The sequence below is a fragment of the Chanos chanos genome, chromosome 13 (assembly GCF_902362185.1).
Source record: "Chanos chanos chromosome 13, fChaCha1.1, whole genome shotgun sequence".
Lineage (NCBI taxonomy): Eukaryota > Metazoa > Chordata > Actinopteri > Gonorynchiformes > Chanidae > Chanos > Chanos chanos.
This window is the reverse complement of record NC_044507.1, coordinates 5,052,758-5,073,533: the sequence shown is the minus strand read 5'-3', so window position 1 is coordinate 5,073,533 and position 20,776 is coordinate 5,052,758. Positions and strand designations below refer to the sequence as shown.

The 20,776-nt window shown below is 38.0% G+C and overlaps 1 protein-coding gene across 1 annotated transcript; it reads left to right on the top strand.

The window, feature by feature from the left end:
• Nucleotides 1–2,444: 2,444 nt before the first annotated feature.
• Nucleotides 2,445–19,020, top strand: LOC115826661 (NACHT, LRR and PYD domains-containing protein 3-like). Its single transcript, XM_030790544.1, has 17 exons — nucleotides 2,445–2,521; nucleotides 2,645–2,770; nucleotides 3,318–3,321; nucleotides 3,701–3,905; nucleotides 4,092–5,871; nucleotides 6,581–6,754; nucleotides 7,915–8,088; nucleotides 8,740–8,913; nucleotides 9,424–9,597; nucleotides 10,099–10,272; nucleotides 10,533–10,706; nucleotides 12,659–12,832; nucleotides 15,069–15,242; nucleotides 16,838–17,011; nucleotides 17,220–17,393; nucleotides 17,956–18,129; nucleotides 18,843–19,020. The coding sequence occupies exons 1-17, from the start codon at nucleotides 2,445–2,447 to the stop codon at nucleotides 19,018–19,020; spliced, it is 4,284 nt and encodes a 1,427-aa protein (XP_030646404.1).
• Nucleotides 19,021–20,776: the final 1,756 nt, after the last annotated feature.

Sequence of the window (20,776 nt, the reverse complement as noted above, 5' to 3'; positions counted from 1 at the left end):
TTGTGGTCTTTGTGAGAGAACTAGCACTGTACTGCAATTCACTGAAGTATAGCCTATGGAAAAGAAAACACCAATAAACCTGCTGAACATTGCTGATGCCCTAAAATGATTAGAGGTGAATCCTTAGCTATATTATATTATATTATATTTATTTATTTGTATTTTATTAGATTATAATTCGGTTTACATTGTGTGCTTCGTTTTCTAAAGAGCCTACTACTGATGTTGTATCACTTGCCATATATTGTTGTACAATTTCTACTAAGATAAAATCAAAAACAAAGCTGCTGCTTCTTCTTCTGCTGCTGCTGCTGCTGCTGCAGCTCATACCACTGATGACAGGGAAAAATGCTTGAGCCGCCCTCTCGTGTAGGCTACACTTCCGATCATGCGCCACTTTCAGAAGCACATTGTAGTTATCCGAGCTTCGCGAAACAAGGGAAGCCTACCTTCTCTCACACAAAAAGGTAAGTGTAATCATTTATAAGATTATGACTGTTGGCCTCGTGACACTTGGTTTAGAAGCTTAAAATAAATGTAACTGTGACGGACGTTCGAATGTTTGAGTTGAAACGCTTTAAGATACTTGTCAGCTTAATGTAGTTTAACAAACGACTTTGTTGTGATCGGTACCGGTAATCACTTTGTGTGTGTTCAGGCAAAGCACAGTGTAACAGCGGAAACATGAAATAAAATGCAACTTTAGTTTCTTCTGTTTAAGAGAACATTTTAAATATAGCTGTCTTATCTTAACTACGTCTCTGGTTTCACTTTCTTTTTCTCTAATATGGAAAGATACACGGCCATCTGTATACTCTATGCAATAAAGACGTGATGAATACCTTGAAAGAAAACATAGAATGAATGGTGCCTGTAATTTTCACGTATTTTACATTTTATTAGTATGAACTGTGAAAATGACATGGTGGTACAGCTAAGAAGAATTATGTCAATGAAATGTGTCTAACACACACATTAAGGAAGTGTAAAAATTCACTTCCTTAAATTAATTTTTATCCTCAATATATATATTTTAATCGCAATACTGAAAGATTTATTGTGAAATTGAAAGTTAATTGTTCCCTTTAGTTTTTGTTTGAGACCCATCATAACTAACTGTCTGACACTTGTTGCCTTTGTTTGAGAGAGAAACTGAAACTAAATTGTGTTTGTTTGGAGAAGGTGGAGATACTGTATGAGGACTATCAGGATGAAATGACCTCCATGTCTAATGACTTGACTAGTCTAGAGACTATCCAGAGGATGTCATATATGTATACACACACACACACACACACACACACACTTTACACCCCTAATATTGGGTGATCACACGTATTTGCACAATTTTCTAAAACTACTTGAGAGAAGTGGACTAAAATCCTAGCAGTGGTAGATTGATCAAATCCATTGTCTGACTTGTTTAACCTGTTGTTTATAATCTCTTTTAACAGCTCTTGCTGTTATTACTTCATTTATTTATTTATTTTTTTTACCTGTAAATGCTCTAGACCACAGGTGTCAAAATCCAGCCATGGTCCTGCTGTTTTTCTTGTAGACCAACTAAATACAGTCTCTGATTGGCTGAAGAGTGTCCACACCTGTTTTCAAGGTGAAAATCAACAGGTAACTAAGAGGTGAAAACAAAGATCAGCAGGACTCCGGCCCTCCAGGACCGGAGTTTGACACCCCTGCTCTAGACTGTTTCGTTTTGTTGATTAGGTAAAGAATCTTATCGGTTCATCTGTCTGAGCTTAGATTCCCCAAATTGCTAATTATCATTAATTCTGTAATTAAATGAATGCTTCCTAAATTTTACCTAATCTACTTTCAAATAAAGACAGTGACCACATCCTTCATGGCATGGAATCTGTCTCAAAGTTTAGAGCAAGATTTTGCTGTATCTCAGCAAATGTTTATTTCATTTTATTTATTTATTTTTTAAGCCTTAGTTGATTTTTTTTCTGCTGACATTCATCACACAACTGACTTATATTTCCATGGCATTTGTATGATGTAAAGTTCAAAGGTGTCCATACCACATTTCTGGCTCCTGACTTTTTACTTACATTGATTTTACTGAATGTCTCTCTCATCCAGCTACACTCATTTAACAACAGTCTAACTCCACTCTTACATCCTTTTGCTCTTAAAACTATTATTTTTCTTGTGTTTCCTTGTAAAACTGTCTGAGTTGAATGTTTGTATGTAATGTGCTGCTTATGATGTATCGCTATTTACCGAATCCTCTGTGGTCCCTTTACAGTGTAGTGCATTTAAGACATGCTCTCTAGACTAAATAATTACTTTGCTTCATCCAAGCAGTATCTCTCTGTGTGATGAACATGTAATCTGTTGTATGTTCTGTTGTTTGATTTTTTTTTATTCAGAGAACTTCACTGACTTCCATGGTCTGTGCCTGAGGAGGGGGCACTGCGTCTACAATGAGTCTCTCTAAAGACAGTGAGACAAGGGGCTTGGACCCCAGAACAGGCATCTCTACAGAACATGATAATGTCAGGTAAGACGAGTGCATGTGTTGAGAAGTGTCTAGTTATAAATATTTTAATTTATAAATTAATAATGCTTACTGATATTATTATAGAAATAGACTTTTTAAGTTGTCTTTCTGTGCTATTTACAGTGTTCATCAGGAGAGATCACGATCACCTGATCCTAGCTGTGTGTCCATGAAGAGTGACAATTCAAAAGAGGGGCTTCCACCGCTCTTCAGTGAAACCAGTCCATCTGAACCAGGAATAACTACACTGTAAGTCCTGATTTGAGCCTCTTGGTGGTACTTTATATGTAGATATCTTTTTCCTCACAGAAATGTGCTTACTGTTACCATTGTAAAAAATACACGTATTAAGTTGTGGTGCTGTACTATTTACAGTGTTCATCAGGACAGATCACGATCACCTGATCCTAGCTGTGTGTCCATGAAGAGTGACACTTCAAAAGAAGGGCTTCCACCGCTCTTCAGTGAAACCAGTCCATCTCACACACTGTAAATACTGATTTTAACCTCCTGGTGGTTTAGATGTAGACATCGTAGTCCTCACACAGATGTATGGACACCCTTTGTCATTATTGCAGTTGCCATTACAGTTCTTAAAGATATTATCTAAAGAGGAATCCAGGTGTCATTAATCTTCTCTCTCTCTCTCTCTCTCTCTCTCTCTCTCTCTCTCTCTCTCTCCAAAAGAAAATTCCAAGAAGAAATTTTTGACATAGAGACTCCTGGTGTTCAGTCTACCCACCAACTTCAGAAGGACCTTACCTTCAAATTACACGTGTGTTTTATTTCTCGTCAGGAGCGTAATGCATGCTGAGGCCTGCTCAGTTTCCCCAGATTCACCTGCAGCTGTGCTGGTGCCTCTCTGAGTCCACTGTTCCCAGAACTGTAATGATGGAGAGAGTGCCCTGTCTGGCTGATGTTCTCAAAAACAAGCAGGGTTGTCCTGTTGACATTACTATTGTTCTTATGTGAAAACCCACATTTTATCCTCAAGATATATTGTCCTGTTATGTCTTTAAACAAATTCTTATTGAAATAATGTGGGTAAATGCTAATCTGTGGCCCATAGTATAAATGAATTAATATCTGGGATGCCCATTCACTGCATACCATGCACTGCATATTATACATAACACCGTGTTGCACCCTTATTAATCATGGTAAGTTTTTATGTTTCAGAGACTTGAGGAACAGATTATTTACTTGGTAAAGAATGAGCTGAAGCGATTCTGGACCATTCTGAATCCAGGTCGTATAAAATGCTCTGAGCGTGAATCTGGGAAAAAGGAAAATCAGATCAGTATCAGAGAAGAAACTCTGAACATAACTCTGCATGTCCTCAGGAACATGAACGAGAATGATCTTGCTGACATACTGGAGGAAAGTAAGAACTTTAGTCAAATGAATGTTTTTAAAGATACTGTATAATGACTACAGATTTTAACAGATTTTACAATGTACTGTACAAGTGTACAAGTCCCATCTGTGTATATTGTACAGATTCAGTACTATGGTCATCTGCTGCCTAAACATGTTTTAATGAAGTTTTTCTTGATAATCTCTTTGACAGCTGAGCCGCTTTTGGCTTGTCGACACATCCTCAAATCAAACCTGAAGAATAAGTATCAATGTGTGTCTGAGGGAATAGCAAAACAAGGAAACTCAACACTTCTCAACAAGATCTACACAGAGCTCTACATCACAGAGGGTGGAAGTGGAGAGGTCAATAATGAACATGAGGTGAGACAGATTGAAAGAGCATCCAGGAGACCAGCAACAGAAGAAACACCAATACAATGCAATGACATCTTTAAACCCTTACCTGGAGAAGACAAACCCATCAGAACTGTGCTGACAAAGGGAGTAGCTGGTATTGGAAAAACAGTCTCCGTTCAGAAGTTCATCCTGGACTGGTCAGAAGGAAAATCAAATCAAGATCTCCGCTTCATGTTTCCACTTCCATTTCGAGAGCTTAACTTGATAAAAGGGAAAAAACTCAGTCTGACTGAGATGCTTCATCTTTTCTACCCAGAGACAAAGGAACTCGTCTTCACCCAGAGTGACAAACATAAAATAGCGTTCATTTTTGATGGACTTGATGAATGTCGAATACCTCTGGATTTCCAGAGTAGTGAGAGATTGTGTAATGCAACAGAGCCAGCCTCTGTAGATGTTCTCCTGACAAACCTCATCAAGGGAAATCTTCTTCCCTCTGCTCTCCTTTGGATAACCTCCCGCCCAGCTTCGGCCAATCAAATGCCTCCAGAATGTGTTGACCGGGTGACAGAGATACGAGGGTTTAACGACACGCAGAAGGAGGAGTACATCAGAAAGAGAGTCAGTGACCAAAACCTGGCAGACAAAATCATCACTCATGTAAAGTCATCAAGGAGCCTCTACATCATGTGCCACATACCAGTTTTTTGTTGGATTTCATCTACTGTTCTAGAAAGAATGTTGGGTGAAGCATATAGTGGACAGATCCCAAAGACTCTCACAAACATGTACACACACTTCCTGAGGTATCAGATGAATCAAAGGAATCGAAAATATGATGAAAATTTTCAAATGCATCAAAGTGTTCTTTTGCTGGGGAAGCTGGCATTTGAGCATTTGGAGAAGGGACACTTGGTCTTCTATGAAAATGATCTGAAGGAGTGTGGCATTGATATAACTGATGCTTCAGTCTACTCGGGTGTGTTCACGCAGATCTTTAGGGAGGAGTCAGGTCTGCACCAGGAGACTGTGTACAGCTTTGTGCACTTGAGCATTCAAGAGTTTCTTGCAGCTTTATATGTGTTCCTGATGTTCATCAATGATGATAAAAATGTCCTATGTTCTGAGGAAGCAATTAAAACAAACCCTGCAATGACATCCCAAGGTATGTCTGTGACTGATGTACACAAGAGTGCAGTGGACAAAACCTTAGCAAGTAACAATGGACATCTTGATCTTTTCCTGCGCTTCCTTCTGGGCCTTTCACTGGAATCCAATCACGCTTTGCTTCATGAACTACTGACACCAAGAGGAAGAATTTCACAGAATAAAGATGAAACAGTCAAGTACATCAAGAAAAAATTCACAGAGGAGCTCTCTCAAGAGAGATCTATAAATTTGCTCCACTGTCTGAATGAACTCAATGATCATTCTTTGGTCGAGCAAATCCAAAGTTACCTGCGATCTGGACGTTTGCCCAAAACTGACCTCTCTCCTGCACAGTGGTCAGCTCTGGTCTTTGTGTTGCTGACATCACAGGAGAAGCTGGATGTGTTTGACCTAAAGAGGTTCATCAGATCAGATGAGTGTCTTCTGAGGCTCCTGCCAGTGGTCAAAGTCTCCAGAACAGCTCTGTAAGTTCTCAGAATAATTATTCTGAAACTTAACCCATCTGTAATTTCAAGAGTGACACAGGATATATTTTTAATATATAAAAATTGTTGATATCATATAAATGAAATATATTACCTTTCTTGTGATACTTTGTCTGTGTTGAGACATTACAAGGTGATGTCATGTTACTCTCATATAGATAACATTAACTTTAGGTAATGTCACCTTTTAATGGTAGAGCCAAAAGAATGGAATGGTTCCATGTTCTTTTGAAAGAATTCCCATTCCCATTTCCCATATTACAAGAGCTGAATGCATGCCATTGTAGTGCATTGCATGGAAATACATAAGCATTCTTAGATACCACTACTATCCATTGTTGGCATGAGTGTAGGAAAGCTGATATTTGTTATATTTGATTTGGTATTTTTATTCATTTTGCCTGAAAGCTGGCTCAAACACAGTTTTATCTTCATAGATAAATCTACGTTTAGATGCTACTTTTGAAGTATTGGCATTGATGGCTTAAATGATTAATTTGTTCAAATTAATATTTACTTTCAAATCATTTGACTTGATGCTCCATTTACCCTTTTATGATATTAATCTAAAAAAAAAATTACTGTACTCTTAATCGATACTAAAGCTATGACCCGGTATAGAAATATTATTAGGGTTGAGTTTGTGAAGACAAGTTTGTAAAGTTTAGTTTTGTTTTCTCTCATATAGGCTCAGTAACTGTAACCTCACTGAACAGACCTGTAAAGCACTGGCATCAGTTCTGGACTCTGAGATTTCTAGTCTGAGAGAACTTGATCTGAGTAACAATTCACTGGGGGACTCAGGAGTGGATCTGCTCTGTGCTGGACTGAAGAATCCACACTGTAAACTGGAGAGTCTGAGGTATAGTACAGTCTTCTCTCTGACAGTGACATACAGTCTGAGTGACTTACTCAGAAAGATGAAACAAAATGTGTCCTATTGTTTTGTGCCTTTAAGTATATGCATGCTATAGTGCGTGAGGTCAGCACAGTTTTTAATGGCAACATTACATGAATTACATGAAATATCTCACATGTTAAAGCTGACAAGAGCTTTATTAAAGTTAGACACATTAAATCACATTATATATATATATATATTTTTTTTTTTTTTTACCTGAATTGTTCAACATTTTGCCTGCAAAATGAGTCTATCATACACTCTAAGAAATTGCTATAAAAATACAGCCAGATTCTAACAGCGATGTACTGTTTTTCCAAAATACTGTAAAGTCTGATGTTTTCTTGGAGCCAAAAGCAAGAATGACTGCTAACAGCAGGTGACCATAATATTTGATGGCACAATGCAGTATTTTCTTCCTTACAGAAGTAGAATAGTAAGCCCCATGCAACAATTGACTTTCAGTCATCATTCAACCTCCTTTCTAGAGACCAACAAAAAGGTCCGTAACATCATACTGAAAAATTAACATTACATTTGTGAATCTGGTTTCCCAATTTGTCAGATAGGCCTATAATTTATGATAACTAAAACGAGGCTTAACTTGGTGTCCATCAGTTCGCTAACATGAATCAAACGGCTCACCCAGGTGTAAATGTGTGTTTGACACCTGTCCAGGGTGTTTCCCTGCCTTTCGCCCAATGAGAGCAGGGATAGGCTCTAGCACCCCACACTAACCTAATTAAGACAAGCGGCTTACTTGGCTAGTAGACACTGTGTCTCTACTCAGCAGAATTTGCACAAAAAGACAAAGCAATCCATCTTTTTAAGAAAAGAGTGGTGATTACAAAATATCCTGTAACCAGCACTGTCATCCTGTCCTCTGTGTAGCCATAGACTTAATGATGTATTGCAGAATGTTTGATTTGAAGAGGCCTATAGATTGCAGTGGATATATTTCAGATCTATTATAGTCATACACATCGGTCATGCAAAATATTTACAAAATTTATGAAACAAACTAATTTATAAGGGATAATGTAACACATATACATTTTATGATGCCTTTATAACACTGTCTTTAAAGAGTGTCTTTACCAGAATCCTGTTCCTCTTTGCAGGTTGGCGTGTTGCGATATAACAGATGAGGGCTGTTCGGCTCTGGCTTCAGTTCTCAGCTTAGAGCCCTCACATCTGAGAGAGCTGGATCTGAGCTACAATAATATTGGACGCAAAGGAGCAAAACTGCTCTCTGCTGCACTGACCAAACCACAGTGTAACTTAGAGCTGCTTAAGTGAGTACAAGATGTAGCAGGATAAAGTCTTACCATATTTTCCCGCAACCTGGAAGATAATCTTAGTCATGCATTTTTGAAACAAGTCAGAAAACAAACAAAAAAATCCTATTTCCAGAGTCAATCTGATGTTAAGTGTGCTTTTAAACATGCTTTTCTCTCTGTTGACTACAGAAACTAAATACCTTCTCTCTCTGTAGGCTGTCTTTTTGTAGTATTAGAAAGGCAGGATGTACCCTTTTGACCACTGCACTTGGATCAAATCCCTCACACATAAGAGAGCTGGATTTGACCAACAATATACTGGGAAACTCAGGAGTGAAGAACCTCTCTGCTGCATTGAGTAGTCAACTTTGTGAACTGAAGACACTGAGGCAAGTGTCATTATGTTATTTGCCCCTAGCTACCATGTTTTTGTTTGTTTATTTGGGTTTGTTTTTGTTTTTGATCACAGCCTTCTGCCATACTATTACACATTATGACAAAACTCTTCTACTTTTCGATAAGATCAGTAAACTCATTCATATGTTTGTAGTAGAGCACAGTCCAGATTGCATAATTTTACATTCAGACACAGTGAGGGATATTTTGTGATGTTCTCAGTTGTAGTTTACTTGTATAAAATTACAATTATGTACCTTCTCTTTGCAGGCTGTCAGACTGCAGTATTACACAGGATGGCTGTGCTGCTTTGGCTTCAGCTTTGAACTCCAATCCCACACACCTGAGAGAACTGGATCTGAGCTATAATAAAGCAGGAGACACAGGACTGAAGCTGCTCTCTACTCTACTTAAGGATCAAAAGTGTGAACTGGACACACTAAAGTGAGTAGATATTAAAAAGATTATGCTTAAAAATGAAGCGGGCACCGTACTGGTAACATACAGTTTATCAAAAATGCAGTGCTTGTAACACAGAAAAACTCTACAATATTTATACTAAACATTTTTATATCTGGGGTTTCCATTTTCAAAGGAACCTTCTGGAGAGATGACAGAATGAGCCAGGAAACAATTTTTGGGTCTAGACATAATCTATTAGATAAAGTCATGCACGTAAAACAGAAGATTTGCCATGTAACTATAAGTAACTCAGATGCTTTGTCCTGGTGTATAGAACCATCACACAAATTACAACTTCAAAACAATATAAAGATATCTCCAATTGCCAACTGAAAATGCAAACTCTGATATCTATAAAAGAAGATTAGCATAAACCAGACCCAAATCACATCTTTCCAGTATTTCTTCATTCAAAGAACTACTACATAGTAATCAAGTTCTTTCTGTTAATCAGACTGGGTAAGGAGATAATTTCCTTTTCTTGCTCTCCAGATTGTCAGACTGCAGTATTACAGAGGAAGGCTGTGCTGCTCTGTCTTCAGCTCTGGATTCAAACCCTTCACACCTGAGAGAACTTGATCTGAGTTGGAATAAACCAGGGGATTCAGGAATAAAAGCTCTCTCCGCTGTACTGAAAAAAACAAGTTGTAAACTGGAGATACTTAGGTCAACGCCTTTATTTTATGTGCTCCTACTTGAATGTGTTGTCATGATATAACTAATCAGTTACACAATGGTGATATTGTATACTCATGAATTTATATCTCGTGTAATTATCAAAAAGATATCAAAAACTATACATTTCAATCAAGTATTAAAAAGTGCATCCTTCAAATTTAGTCACAAATGTATATACAGGAATGCTACTGCAGTAATATTTCTTTGAGAATGACATGGTGTACTTTGATCAGTAGAGAAAAACAAATCAGTTAGGAGCAAAGACACATACCATTTTTGATAATAAAAGACTGCAGTGCATATAGTATTTTATGGTTATAAGAGAAGAGAAGCAGGTTTGTAGTTATTTATTTATTCGTCACTCATCATTATGCAAATTCCTACTATGGAAATTTTGCTATGCCTGCAAATACCAAGGCGATATTCTTTGAATTTGCTGTCTCTATCTTAAATGAAGAGATTAAAATTATGCTTGTTTTGTTTCCTCAGACTGCTAGACTGCAGTCTAACAGAGAAAGGCTGTGTTGCTCTGGCTTCAGCTCTGAGCTCAAACCCCTCACACCTGAGAGAGCTGGATTTGAACAACAACAAACCAGGAGATTCAGGAGTGAAATTGGTCTCTAGTGCACTGCTTAATCCAAACTGTAAACTAGAGACACTGAAGTAAGTAACTGTGTAAACTATGGTATGTATTAAACAGATGACCAGCAGATGGCCTGTTGTATTTTCATGGCATCAAAGCTTACTTATTTATTAATTTTATTTATTCTTTATTTATCTTGGTGAGTGCCACTGAGGTAGAAAATCTCTTTTGCCATTTTAGTTAATTAATACTGCTGTACTTTGTCCCTATGTTTTTGAGTATTAAAGTCTTTCTCTGTGTATTGTTATGCTGAGTAAAATCTCTCTCTCCCTGTCGACAGATTGTCTAACTGTAGAATAACATTGGAGGGTTTTGCTGCTTTGGCCTCAGCTCTGAGTTCAAACCTTTCACACTTAAGAGAGCTGGATCTGAGCTGGAATAGTTCAGGAGACTCAGGAGTAAAGATGCTCTCTGTTGTACTGAGAGATCCACAATGTAAACTAGAGAAACTAAGGTTTGTAATATTACATAATACATCCCTACTGGCCGGGGCTGCTCGGACTTGTCAAAAAATGGTATCTTTTGGGGTGTAAGAGTAATTGTAACATGTGATGTATATACATTTAAAATACTTTTAAGTACGATAGCTACACAGGAATTTTCCTCTTAAATAGATTTTGTCACAGACTAAAAAAAGTCCCTCATGTTATATTACAGCAATACATACATCTAAAGTTTAAGCCCTCTCTTGATAACAGTATAGGCTGAAATGTGTGGTATAGGTACTGCTTTAATGCGACACAAAATGAAATGAGAGATTTTCCAGTGTTCATCCTTTATTTGATTCTATGGGCTTTGGTTATTAGTCCTCCCTACCTATCAGTGACATTGGTAATTAAGGACCTGGAAAATAATCTAAACTGTAGCATTTGACCATATTAGAAATCAATAAAATTTTTTTACTTTTCTTGCCAAAATCTTCAGACAACTTGAAACCTCCTACTTGATGTCTTTGTAGCAATAGAGCAAGCAACCGCAGAAGCATATGAAGTAAAAAAGTTCTGTTTTAGCAATGATATTAGTGACAATGATGTATGAATGATTGATATTAGTGTTGAGCATAACATATGTAAAGACTTTATCAACAGCCTGCCTCTAGTACCAATAGTCTTCAGCTGGTCCAGAACGCTGCTGCAAGAATTCTGACCAGAACGAAGTTTGATCACATTAGCCCTGTCCTGGCTTCCCTTCATTGGCTCCCAATTCATGCAAGGGCAGATTTTAAGGTCCTCTTATTAACATATTAAAGTTTACATGGGCTTGCGCCTCCCTACCTGTCTGACTTAATTACACCCTATAATCCACCTCGCACCCTGCGCTCGCAAGATTCTGGATTATTAGTCATTCCAAGAGTTAAAAATAAGTCCGCTGGCAACCAAGCCTTTTCCTACCGCTCTCCCTTCCTCTGGAATGGTTTACCTACAGAAGTTAGAGAGGCAAACTCTCTCAACACTTTTAAAACAAGACTAAAGACTTATCTATTTTCTCAAACCTATGCATAATATAATTTTGTTTTTCCTTTGTTATAGACATGTAAAGCCCTTTTAGACTATAAATAGTGATATTGGGCTCTAAATAAATATTATTATTATTATTATTATTATTATTATTATTGAGTAACATAAGTAATACTCATGGACAACATTCGACTCTGTGGAGATTCCTCCATATAAAAAGTATAATGTGTTATATTTCTCTTAGCCTATTGTGCCACTCTGCTATGCAAACCTGAGACAACAATTAAAATAATGGTGAAATAAGTTTGCCCATAAATTTGCCCATGTGTCCCTCAGAATAATTACATCTGAAATGTGACATCACACATATACATGAGCTGTGGAAGAACATTACAAAAAAAACTTTCCCTGAGCTATGAAAGTATCACAACCTGCACCGCCATTTTGGACTTTTGGTTTGACATGTCTTTGTGCTCCTGTTCTCTGTCTGTCTCCGCCCCTCACCTGTACCTGTTTGTCTAATTATTACCTTGTTAATTTTATCCAATCCTGTTTTGCCCTGTTTAGTTCTCCCTTGTATTTAAGTCCTAGTGTTTGCCTTGTCCTTTGTCTATCGTTGTTTGTGTTTTTTTGCGCACTGTCATGCTGCACCTTTTTGTTATTGGTTTTTTGTTATTAGTTTACACCTGTATTTTGATCTTCATTTTAAGTAAAGTCCTCCTTTTTTCACCGTCAACCATCGTGTCTTGCACTTGGGTCCTGCACCACACCACCAGCGTGACAGAAAGTCTGATTAACACTGAATAAAAGCAGTAGCCACTAGGTGGTGACAAGTCCTCTCAGACGTATCAACATACGAATGATTTCAAATTATCCTGTGATGAAATTCACACATGAGAATAATTAAAATCTGTAAATGTGCTGAGTTTCTCTCTTTCTGTTTTTACAGACTGTGTAGCTGCAGAATAAAAGAGGATGGCTGTGTGGCCCTGGCTTCAGCTCTGGGTTCAAACCCCTCACACCTGAGAGAACTGGATCTGAGCTTGAATAAAGTGGGAGATTTAGGAGCAAAGCAGCTCTCTGCCCCACTGAAAAATTCACTTTGTAAACTGGAGAAACTGAGGTCAGTGTTATTGCCTTTATGTGTTCCTACCTGAATTTCCACATCAAAACTATTCAATAAATACAAACTCCGGTGTTATATACTCATGTCCTCATAATCGATGCCATAGAAACCTAACAGCTGCACTTTTTAATTAAAATGAAATTACTTGGGATAAAATGTTGAAAAATGAATACTTTAAAATTCTGTCATGGTTATATGTATTTGAACACTACTGCAACAAAATGTTTTTGTTTTCACTTTAAAGGTTGTTAATATTAGTTAATAGCAATTCCTGCTGAGTCTGGCAGGTTACTCATTCTTCATGTTGGTCTGGGGCTTAAAGGCAAATGCTCCAAGGGTTGGTATAAAGAGAGAGAATAACATGACATGATGTTTATGTGAAAAAAAACAGAGCTGCAGGTGTTCAAATCTGACAAGATACATTGAGACTAAGAAATAGATATGCATGGGAGTGAAGGCAACATTTTCCAGTCAGGCAGATAGGCATGTAGGGCAGTTAGACTGCTATAGAAGTGCTAGGACTGGCGATCACTTAGTGGTATGATGAGGAAGGATGAGATGCAGTGACCAATTGAGAGAGACTGAATGCAAGTGCAGGCAAAAGTTTTAATCCAAGAAGCATTCTGAACACAAAGTAAAAAAAACAGGCTGATACACAAAAAACAAGCAACTGGAGGCTGGCTAAAGCCAAAATTCAGGTAAAGGCAAAGTTCAATACACAGTAAAGCCGTGTTCAGACTACACGATTTCAACCTGATTTTGACACGATTTTGTTGTCGCAGACAAACTTCCAGTGTCTGGCCTGAATATGAATGTTGGGAACGACGAATCGGCACTTTTACCCCTTGTAGTGTGACATAATCTAAGAACAGTGACACCCCACAACGAAACACGAAACACGACACGAAAAGTCTAGCATGTCAGAATTTTTTTGTTTTTTCCTGCCTAGTCTGACATCTCCTACATCCTGTTCCTTGACACTGACCAACAGGGTGAATGACAGTCGTCCTCCCCGACAACCTATGAACTTGCACAAGGTCTTGAGAGGCAGCAAAGGATGACTTATAGTGTTGCCAGTCTGTAGTGTTGCACTGTGATTACCTAATCTGACATGGTGATCATCATGAAAGACGAAAAGATTGTGTAGTCTGATCCAGGCAAAAGACTAACAGGGAACAGGGAGGATAACAGGGAACAAGGGGGTTATCAGGGAGCCAGGCTAAACAAAGAGCAGGCCCACATGGCTCAGCACAATCAGCAAGTAAGAGACACAGCAAAACACAGGGGTAAATGTACACAAAACACAATGGAGAAACAAACTGAGAACAGGTGCAAACAATAATTAGATCACATTATTGTCTGTCTAATCAGGTAAAACTGGGCTCTGATTGGTCATGAGGACAGAAGGTAAAGATGGAGAAGTGATAGATGCACTTAAGTCTCTGGGTAGTGCACTCCAACAAGGGATAAAAGGAGGGAAAAGAATGAAAGGCAGGCTTAGCTACGTTCCTAATGAATACTCTTTAACTCTGCTTTAAAAAACAATTAAATTGTTATTTAAAAAGGGAAATAAAACAATTAGTAAAACAAAACAGTAAGTGTTTTCAGAGTCAAAACAATTAGTGTTTTTCTCTGGAGGTCAGAGAAGAGATGAAAAAGTCACTCTCCTTCTCTCTGTGTAGGCTGTCAGACTGCAGTATAACAGAGGAAGGCTGTACTGCTCTGGTTTCAGCTCTGAGCTCAAACCCATCGCATCTCAAAGAGCTGGATCTGAGTTACAATGAACCAGGAGACTCAGGAGCGAAGCAGCTCTCCATTTTATTGTCAAAATCACGTAAACTGGAGACACTGAGGTCAGTACTCAGATATTTGGGCACTAAAGAACAAAATCAAAGAAACAATGAAGATGAAACTTAAACATAACCAAAAAGAGATGGGTCTCAGCAACTAGGTGGTGTGTCAGAGAATGAAAAGATAGTCATTTAAATGTTAAACAATCGAACAAACAAACAGAAACACAATATTTCAGAATTTGTACCACTTTTGCACAGAATGCCTTCCCCAACCTATATTTAAACTACAATAAGAGGCTTCCCCCAAGACAAACAAACAAACAAAAATAAGATAAAATAAAGTACAAACTACATTTTCAAAACTAAAACAACCTTAACCGTGGAATCTGTTTCTGTTTTCATTCCCTTTTGATTCCCTGTAACACATTCCCTCTCTACAGATTGTATTACTGCTGTATAACAGAGGAAGGCTTTGCTGCTCTGGCTAAAAGTCTTAGCTCAAACCCCTCACATCTTCGAGAGCTGGATCTGAGTTACGGTAAATCAGGAGCCACAGGAGCAAATCTGCTCTCTGGTGTTCTGAAAAATCCACAGTGTAACCTGGAATCACTAAGGTGTGTAGCAGATTAAAGCAAATAAATATAAGAAATTATTATAAGAAGTATAATAAGATTATAATATTTCAGTATAGAATATAAAACTTTCAAGAAACAACCTTGTGACAAAGGGTGCAACATAACAATATAACAAAAGTTTAAGAAGAATGTGCCCTCTTCTCTCTTTAGGTTGGCATTCTGCAATATTACGAAAGAGGGCTTTGAAACGGTCATTGAAGCTTTTAAATCAAATTTCCCTAAACTGAGAGAACTGGATCTGAGTAGTAATAAACTTGGAGATTCTGGGATAAAACAGCTCATTTCTGCCCTAAAGGATCAGCGGTGTAGAATTGTTAAACTGAGGTATGTATTAATATCATCTGTCATGAACAACTGTGATTTTGCACATGAGCCAGTATTTTGTCCAGTATTAAGAATATACAGACATAACATAAATTAAAGCCAATGAAATTCCACAACCAAGATAAGCTGTGTAGAGTTGTAGGCTGTTTAATTGCTCTCTACAGTTAGTTTTTATATAATTCAATATTACTGGATTTAATGATAATAGGTTACAAGGATTTGTACGTGCATGATTTATTCAGATTGCATTTTATAAGTTAATTTCTGGAAAATGCATTCAGATATGGTTTAACGGTACTTTTTTGAATCTTTTTGGTACACACAATGAAGAATACCCAAATCTAGGACACAGACTCAGCGTTAGAATGAAAGAGACAAGATTTATTGTTAGTTTCGAGAGTAGATGAGAATGGATGTTGGCAGGCGAAGGCAGAGAGAAAGCAGAGGGAAACCAGTGGCTGGCGATGTTGGCTAAACAGATGAGTGAAGGCGGGGCAGTGAATGTGGCAGGGAGGGTTGAGGGCAGGCAAGAGGCAAGCAGGGGATGCAGGCAGGTGAGAGAGAAAGTCATCCTGGGTGCAGGGAGAGAATAATTAGTTTGGCAAATCACACACATAAAAACAAGCATGAATACACGATTCAAACGGCCGAGGAACAAGCTCAACCACGCTGAAGCAACGAACTGACGAAGAGTAGGGGAAGCACCGGGGCTGAAATGCTGTAGAGTTGATGAGATGATAGACCGCAGGTGTGTAGACTGAACAGCAATCGGCAGAGTGAGGGGAGCGCCACGCCCACACACACACACACACAGACAGACAACAGGGGGAGCACAAGAAACGCAGGGATGAGGGAAACACTAGAAACATAGGGAATGACAGGAAAACATGCCCGCGACCGTGACACTTTTATGATGTTTAAACAATAAATTCAGCTGGTAGGATATCCAGCATTGGTGAATTTCCATTATATTCCATATATACTACAGTAAAGTCTATACAGTGGCTGCCACCTGCTAAATGCAATGTTTACTTACTATCAAGGTACATGAGTAACTGTGTGTTATTCACACTTCTGCTGTGGTGTTATGCTGGCCCTTTTGCACACTATCACTGCAGCTCTACCCATGGTGATGAATTCTGAATCACACGATTGCCCATAACTTAAAATTTTAGTGCAGCGGTTATTCTGTGACATGATTTATAGTTCTCCTAAAGAACGTCATAATAGCTCTTGTTTTTTCACTACAGATTGTCAGATTGCAGTATGACAGAGGAAAGCTGTGCTCCTCTGGCTTCAGCTTTGAGGTCAAACCCCTCACACCTGAAAGAATTAGATCTGTCCAGGAATGAACTTGGAGGCTCTGGGGCAAAATCGCTAGCTGAGCTACTGAAATATAAACAGTTTAAACTGGAGAAACTGAAGTGAGTAATATATTAAACTGTGACATATTTTAAAAAGGTACCCATACAGTAATATACAATTAAAAACACAACTCCAATTAACTGCCTGTTTGTGCTTGTGGTAAATTACATTTACAGTAATTTAACTGCTTTAAAATACTTGTAAATGTGAAGTATTTTAAACAATGTTCACAAATCTAAAACAAATCTTTTCCTTGTCTTTGTCCAGGTTGTCATATTGCAGTGTGTCAGAGGAGGGCTGTGCTGCTCTAGCCTCAGCCCTGGGATCAAACCATACACACCTTAAAGAGCTGGACCTAAGCCACAATACACTGGGAAACTCAGGAGTGAAACTTCTCTCTGCTGTTCTTAAGAACTTGCACTGTAAACTGGTTCATTTGAGGTCAGTGAAGTACTGTTGTACTTAATAGGTGGTGTGGACGGTTTACTATCTGAACATCTGAATGCATACTTTGGTAATTATGCATGAAAGAGACTGATCTCACAGCAGATTTCACACATCTTCTCTCTTCAGGCTGTCTGGCTGCAGTATAACAGAGGAAGGCTGGGTTACCCTGGCTTCAGCTCTGACTTTCAATCCCTTATATCTGAAAGAGCTGGATATCAGCTGGAATATACTTGGAGATTCTGGAGTGAAGCAACTTTTTAAAACGCAGAAGGATCCACATTGTAAACTGGAAAAGTTAAAGTGAGTGTCACGAACATATAAAGCAATATTATTAAGATCTGAAACAAGCAGAGCATAAAAGCACCCCAAAAGGAAGTGACTGATAAAAGATTGTGTGTGCATACAAATCTTTTTTCAAGCCATGGTGCACCTGGAGCTCTTTGGTGTTAAGTGCTTTGCTCAACTGCACAGCATAATCAAAGGAAGAGTAAGAGAGTGAGGACATGAGAATCAGCAGAACTAACCGACTGAACCTGCTGTCTGTCTCTCCTTACAGGCTGTCAGGATGTGGTATAACAGAGGAAGGCTGTGCTGTTCTGGCTTCAGTCCTGGGATCAAAACCCTCACATCTGAGAGAACTGGATCTGAGCAACAATACATTTCATGACTCAGGAGTGAAACTACTTTCTGATTTCTTGAAAAATCCAAACTGTAAACTGGAGGATCTATGGTCAGTTTAATATCATCTTGCTGTTATATACTCAGCTGAAGGTTGACCACGTATTGTACAGACTGTAAATACCTACACCAAACCTAATTACTTGATTTTGCCAGATGAAGTAATATGCACTGACATAACTATTTATTTCTGTTTGCAGTATCATATAAATACTTTCAAACTGGATGTGAGACATATTTTCTGTCCCATGGTGCACAAGCTATCCCCGCAGTTCTGTACTATGGAGTAATTCTGTGTAACTCTGGGTCTTATACGTAATTGTGTAATTTTATATGTTAATTGTGATAATTGTGATTCCTTGGTTGATTTAAAATTTTGACTATGTCAGTAACTGTATATCAATTACACTGACACTAAAAACATTACGATGCAGCTGATCCATGTTGATTATATGCTGTGGAACAACTGGCCTTACAAAACATGAGATGGGCCCAGACTGCTCAACATAAATAAACACTGCGACCGTTCGCAATATTACTTTTTACACACAGAAAAGGGAAAATAATTTAAAGTATTAGAGACTGGATATGACTTACCTAGACCTGGAACACAGATCATAACATCAGTAAGCTGATACTCTGTTTCCCATGTTTCGCTCACATGCCCAGACCAATGGTGCCATAAATTTGAACTATGATGCACTGTTACTATTTACTTTATGTGTTCTCCACTGCCTGACTCTCTGTCTCTCATTCTCTTTGCAGGCTGTGCAACTGTTCCATTACAGCTGAAGGTTTTTCTTTCCTAGCATTGGCTCTAAAGTCAAACCCCTCAGCTGTGAGGAAACTTGTCCTACATGACAATCAGCCAGGAAATACAAAAGTGAATCTGCTCTCGATTCTGCAAGAGGATCCTCATTGTGCACTTGAGACAGTGCAGTGAGTAATACTATCTTATACACATAAAATTGTCTTGTAAAGAGAAAGACAAACAAACACATTCTTATTCAACAATCATTTATAATTGAAATGCATCATACCTTTCATGGTGTTCTTTCCTATGATACTTTACATTCTTAACATCATTAATATTACAAACAATGCTCACACATGCACATTTACTCACACATGCACATTTACTCACACATGCAGAGCACATAAAAAGCAAGAGATGTTTCTGTAATCCAAAAGATCTTATCGCTATTAACCCATAGGTTTTCAGAACATAGAGCAATCTGACAATATTGTATCACTAGAACAAACTGTGTTTCAAATGGATAGTTGTCATTCAAAATACAGTTTAGACCTCTAGCTGAAGTTAAACCCTTTAGCAAGAAACCAGCCTGTGAAATTGAACACTAAAAAAAATACTTAACATATTTGAAAGGGCTAATTGTCTTTGACAGCAGTACATTTCAGTTAGTATGTGGATAGTGATTACTCTGAACATTATGATGATGATGATGATGATGATGACAGTGATGATGGTGGTGGTGTTGATGATCACTGATATCATGGAATCTGTGTTTTAATTTGCAGAATCTAGTGCGTCAGTTTTTCGGACTCATGAGATGAATGAAGTATCGTGATATATCCCGGTGTGTCCTGATGACCAAAGATGTTTGAAAATGTGACTGATGCTCTCAGTGGACTGAAGTTGCTGTCAGTGGGAAGGACCTAAGTGGAGTCTTGGACTGTCTGATCTGCATGACTAGAGTTCTCCTCATAAACAGTGGAACTCATGAGAAAACTTGACTTGTTAATGAATTTTTTGAAGACTTAGTGACACTACTCTAAACACACAGTGAACTCATAATGACACAAGTTGAAAGAAGACAAAACGTTTCTGAGGTTTGCACAGTATGGTGTCCCTTTTGTTTTCTGGTGTTTTTTTATGCATAACTAAACCTGTTCTAAAGATGAATGTCAGCCACTTGTTACTTAAGACCCATACTGTAATACACCAAATGATATTATCAGAAATCTTTACAATGACTGAACACTTTGTGAGGACTGTATGTGTGGTTTGTGTGGTATCCTAGAGTACACTTACTTAGTACACTAAGGTCCCTGTAAATATATCCAAAACACGAGTGTATACTAATTTTATAATTAGCAGAATAACTCCATAACCATAGAGTGCACTGAAAAATAACGATTACCATAGTGTATGGGTGTTTTCATAAGCTTTGGTTCAGATATATATGCACTAGAGAAACAGTAGTGAGGTGAATGAGGGAATCATGTGAAAAGGGATCATAAGTTTTTACTTCCTTTGTTTTTTTCCTTTTTTTCCATTCTTGCCTCAGAATTCATGTTAATCCTAACACGAAGTCTTCTGTCAAATACTGAGTTAAATTGCTTCGATGAGCCGATGTAACCTATTATGTGTGCACTTATATACTTGTAGTGGCATAGCATTATTAGCTCTCTTGTAATGACCACAGCATTTGTTGTTGTTATTTACATCATTTTATTACATCATTCTTACAAAAATATTTCAAATACATCAAATATAGAAGGTTTTGGGTTTTTTTTGCTTATATTTCATCTGTTTTCTTTCATGTCATTGTTTTGAGCTGTTTGATTATTAGTGTGGTTAAGTTAAGTGCTAAATATGAGGGGTATACAAAGAGCTTTAGTGGAAGAGGAGGGTATATAGTGTCTTTCTTCACACTGGGACCGTCTGCTGGAGCCGT

Excerpts from the sequence above, each read along its gene's own strand:
- LOC115826661 (XM_030790544.1), top strand. The coding sequence starts at position 2,445 with ATGAGTCTCTCTAAAGACAGTGAGACAAGGGGCTTGGACCCCAGAACA. Across the intron at positions 9,598-10,098 it reads TGTAAACTGGAGATACTTAG|ACTGCTAGACTGCAGTCTAA; the intron begins GTCAACGCCTTT and ends TTGTTTCCTCAG. Across the intron at positions 17,012-17,219 it reads TTTAAACTGGAGAAACTGAA|GTTGTCATATTGCAGTGTGT; the intron begins GTGAGTAATATA and ends GTCTTTGTCCAG.